Here is a 5,000-nt window from a genome sequence, read left to right on the forward strand (position 1 = left end):
GGAGAAGAGGAGGTTAGAGGAGGCGGCCCAGAAGGAGGCGCAGCAGCAGCAGCAGCAGCAGCAGCAGCAGCAGCAGGAGGTGCAGAGGAGCGCGGGCCCCACGGCCCAGTCCTCCATAGAGCTCCCAGAGGAGGGTGACATAGCAGGAGACACACAACAGCAGCAGCAGCAGCAGCAGCAGCAGTACCAGCAGAGCATCTCTATGACCTGTAAGTACTGTACACACACTGTCCCCGCCACCTCTCTCTCTGTCTCTCTCTCTCTGTCCCTCTCTCCCTCTCTCCACAGCCGAGGGTGCTGCTGACAGTGGTCAGGGTTCGTCACTAACTCTCTCTCTCTCTCTCTCGCTCTCTCTCTCGCTCTCGCTCTCGCTCTCGCTCTCTCTCTCGCTGTCTCTCTCCTCTCTCCACAGCGGAGGGTACTGCTGACAGTGGTCAGGGTTCGTCGGCCATCTTCTCGGACTCCCACCTGAGCCAGGCCATGTCCTATAGCTCCGCCCCCGTGCCCCAACAGCAGCAGCAGCAGCAGCCACCGACTGGCCAACCACAGGCCTCCTACCCGCCCCCCACCGCCCCTCACAGCCAATCACAGCACCCGGCCTACGTGCAGCAGCCAATGGTAAGTGAGCCCCCTGCATGAGTGACAGGCATTACTCGTGGGATGGACCAATCACCTGGTGGTCTTGGGCTCTGGGCTCTGTACAGGTAGGTATGTAAGCAATCCACTATGGAGACGGGTGTTTTTGTACCTGCAAGTTAAGATTAGTACTTGTAGTTTTATTAACCTTTATGTACTATTTTTTTTAAAGTATACTACTTTCGAGCACCACCATGCAAGTTAGTACTTCACAAGTACTAGTAATCACAAGCAAGCAAGTACATTTTTAAATACTGCTATGCACCAGTTTGGATTAGTACTCATAGTAAACACAAGTAAGCAAGTATAGTATTTATTTATCTTTACACACTATTTATTAAGTATTCCCAACTTTATTTCCGTATTTGGTTACTTATTGTATAAAATTGTGTTCATGTGTTTAAGTATTTAGTTAAGTATATAAGACACACTATTACGTATGTAGAAGGATACTGTAAAAGTAAGTATGTACTGTATGTTTACAAGTAAACTAGTAAAGTACTTAGTATACTGTATATATGTGCGGTACAGAACTTAGTGTGCTGCTATTGAGTTGCCCATGTAAGAAGTTGATAAGTTGATATTGTAAGATGATTAATCATTTTTAGTGTCCAGTTCATTAGTGTCAGTTTTTGACAGTATGTGGTAAGAAGAAAAGTTCAGTTCGGGCAGTGCGTTTCTCGACAACGTCGTTGCTAACTAAAGTTAGCATCTCAGTTGGTTGCTGTGCAATTTCCCATTGGCAACCTACTGAGTTGCTAACTGCTTAGCAATGATGCTTTCGAGAAGTGAAGTTTGAAAAGTGCAGTACAGTTATGTGCGTTGGGAAGAGAGGGGTTTGTGCACGAGTGTGTGTGTGTCGGGGGCGGGGGGGTTGCACTGTATGCGGTGGTGGGATATGGGGTGTGGGGTTGGGTTTGATGTGGTTGCATGTGTCAATAACAGCACAGGCGATACCACAGGAGAGCTCACTGCATCTGGGCCTTATCCGGATACACACACACACACACACACACACACACACACACACACACACACACACACACACACACACACACACACAGACACACACAGACACAGACACAGACACAGACACACACACACACACACACACACACACACACACACACACACACACACACATAACACCACTGGAGAGGCCCCGGCATGGAGCGGAGCGATAAACGACAGCATACGTACACACACACACACCTGGGCCTCATCCAGGGACACACACACATGCAAACACGCGCACACACACACACACACACACATGCACACACACGCAGGCACGCACGCAACATACACACACACAGGATTATGGTGCTGCATGCCAAAAAACTGACCACACACACACACACACACACACACACACACACACACACACACACACACTTCTTTCCCCTGACACATTCACCAGCCCTCCCTCTGACGTTGGTCCTCTCTTTCCTCTCATTAGGCCTATCCCTGTATTTATTTTATTATTATTATTTACGTATGTATTTATCTGTTTATTAATTTATTTTCCTCAAGAGACCACTTCATATGGTCACATGTTGTTGTTGTTATTTTTTCATTATTTATGTTATTTAGTTACGATGCCATTTTTGTATTACTTGTTTGTGATTGTTTTCCTGTATTTTACCCACAGTAGTAGACGGACGGCCCCCAGTCTCTCTCCTCTTCCTAAGTCTAAAACACACACACACACACACACACACACACACACACACACACACACACACACACACACACACACACACACACACACACACACACACACACACACACACACACACACACACACACACACTTGACTGCTGAGAGAGAGGCTGAGGGCCGAGCAGTCTGCTATTTCCCATTTGTGTTTTGGTTCCTTTCATGTTTTACTGCTGTTCCGTTTGATGTTTTGTTTTCCCCCAATGAGTTTGATGTCATGTAGATTTTATTTGTGAATTTCATGATTTCATCATCTGTCTTTCTCCCTCTCTGCCCCTCTCCCTCCCCCTCTTCTCTCGCTGTCATATACCCTCTGTCCCTAAAAAATGTTCATGTTAGACCTCCTTTGAACCTCACTCCAGTCTTCACAACGGTTGCCAACACTACTACACCCCTGTTTTGTTTTAGTTTATGTCCGTGATGCAATATATTTTTTGTTGGTCGTCCTTTCTGAAAATGGTTCTGTGCCGTTTACAGTATGTGTGATGCAGTAACAAAAGCTGCAAAAAGACACAATTGACTAGACAAACCCAATAATCCAAGTCCTCCACCCACGTGAAGCCTGAGTTCCCAGCTTCTGGTCCTCCTTCCTCCTGGATGCCTCCAGTCCTTGGCTTTGTCCCTTCTCCTCTCCTCCCCTTACTGGTGCCTGGTCCACTCCCTCACTCCCTACTTCCCTCCTCTCCCCCTCTTAACTTTGTGGTTGATGTTTGAGTGTCAGTATCACGTGTGTTTGTGTGTACGTGTGTGGACTTAACCTAAAGTTTGAGCGACTGTTTAAATATGTCCTTTTAACTTTTCGGTGTGTTATTGTGTAGTGTTATTCGGTGTGTGGTTGGTGTACTGCAGTGTGTGTGTGTGGATTACTGGTTTTGTAATGTAATATGGTTATAGGTGTTAAAAAGTTAGTACTGGTAGTGTATTTCTGTACAGTTGGTAATGTGTGTGATTGTGACGCATGTGGGAATTGCTTACAGTGTCTTTGTGTGTGTGTGTGCGTGTGTGTGTGTGTGTTCTATTTATACATGTGTGTCGTCTGTGTGTGTTGTGTGTCCGTTTGCAAATATGTGTGTGTGTGTGTTCTCTTTTTTGTGTGTATATCTAATAGATATGATGGTGTATGTCTAGTGTGTGTGTTTGCTTGTGTTTTTATATATGTGTGTGTTGGCTCTGTTGTCGGGTCTGTGAGTGTGTGTGTGTCTGTGATTGTGTGTGTGTGTGTGTGTTTACAGTGTGTGTGTGTGTTAATATGCCTATTCCCTTCGCCTGTCTGTATGTGTGTGTATTCCAGCCTGCTGTCGCCCCAGCTGCCCGCCGCGGCCGTAGCATGTCCGTTTGCGTGCCCTGTTCCTCCTCCTCCTCCTACTCCACCCTCCACCACCACCTCCTCCTCTCCGCCCCTCCTCCTCCTCCTCCCTCCACCCAGCTGCCCTTCACCTCCTACACCCCCTCGCATGGCCACGGTTGGGGACCCTCCTCCTCCCCGCCCGCGCCCTCCTCCCCCCCGACGCCTCCTGTGCCGTCGTTTGGGGAGCCCAACGTCTCCTCCATGGCGGCGTTCCCGGGGGGCGATGACGGGGAGACGTTTGCGGGCCGCCTGTCCCGAGCGCTGGAGTGTGTCCTGCCGCTGCAGAACGCGCCCCCCCGCTCACGACCGCGACGCGCCAGCCTCCCCACCCTCTTTGCAAGCCCTGTACGTCTCATGATACATTAACCCCCCCATCCCGAACCCCCATCCCAAACCCCTAAATCCCCCAAACATGGGTGACCCAGGACACTGCCAAATAGACAGACAGAAACGTCATGCACATAGACACCTGGCTCCGCATTGCACTGGCCACCTGAGATAGACTGTTGTGAGGGTTGCCTGGTTAACACCAGACCTAATCACAAGTGAGATTAGGTCTGGGGAGTTCCCTATTGTAAATTCCGTAGGGGGCAGAATACTTGGCTATTATGACACACTGCCCTGCTCTCTGATTGGGCAGAGAAACTGTTAAGGTCGGAATGCTTGGCCATTATGACACAGGTACCATGATCTTGGACGTTATGAGTCATCCTCGCCAGACTGTCTTTCAGATCGAAACGATTGTGTAGAACTAAAGGCAGTATGGGAGTTCCCAGGCTGTTGTGAGGGTGGGAAAGGAGGGTGAATGGATGGAGTGTAAGAGTTTAATGGCTAGAGAGAGAGAGAGGGTGGATGGAGGCAGGGTCGGGGTCTGTTGGAATTCAGGGCAGCCTAAACCTAAACGTGGCCTAATGATTAGAACGTCTTGGAAAGAATCGGAAGGTTTCTGGTTCGAATCCCATACCATCCATGGTGGCTGAAGTGCCCTTGAGAATATACCTTTACCTATACCCACATGGCTCCGGGGACTGTAACCAATACCCTGTAAATTAACCCTGTAACTCGCTTTAGATAAAGCTAAGGGTAATGTAATAATATATAATGATAAAAATAATATTTTTTATAGAATAATAATAATTTGTTTACAGTTGGAATAAAGAGGATCAAGAGACCAGGACATTAAGGGAGTGGAGAGGGACCGTTAGTCCGACCTTTAGTGGAGGATCTAGTCTCTGCATCAGTTTGGAGGAATGATGTTGCAGCTGCGGTTGCGGCATGTTTGGAGAAATCTGTGTCA

At 48.2% G+C, this 5,000-nt stretch overlaps 1 protein-coding gene across 1 annotated transcript in view; it reads left to right on the plus strand.

Moving 5' to 3' along the window:
- LOC134443101 (serine/threonine-protein kinase WNK1-like) overlaps window positions 1–5,000 on the plus strand; it is a 168,646-nt gene that overhangs the window by 114,218 nt on the left and 49,428 nt on the right. The window contains exons 9-12 of the mRNA XM_063193035.1: window positions 1–209; window positions 413–633; window positions 3,120–3,130; window positions 3,484–4,048. The exon at window positions 1–209 is cut by the window's left edge and continues 14 nt beyond it. Of these exons, the coding sequence (XP_063049105.1) occupies window positions 1–209; window positions 413–633; window positions 3,120–3,130; window positions 3,484–4,048 (1,006 nt within the window). The remainder of the gene's footprint in view (window positions 210–412; window positions 634–3,119; window positions 3,131–3,483; window positions 4,049–5,000) is intronic.

Source organism: Engraulis encrasicolus, unplaced genomic scaffold (assembly GCF_034702125.1).
Source record: "Engraulis encrasicolus isolate BLACKSEA-1 unplaced genomic scaffold, IST_EnEncr_1.0 scaffold_28_np1212, whole genome shotgun sequence".
Classification (NCBI taxonomy): Eukaryota; Metazoa; Chordata; class Actinopteri; order Clupeiformes; family Engraulidae; genus Engraulis; species Engraulis encrasicolus.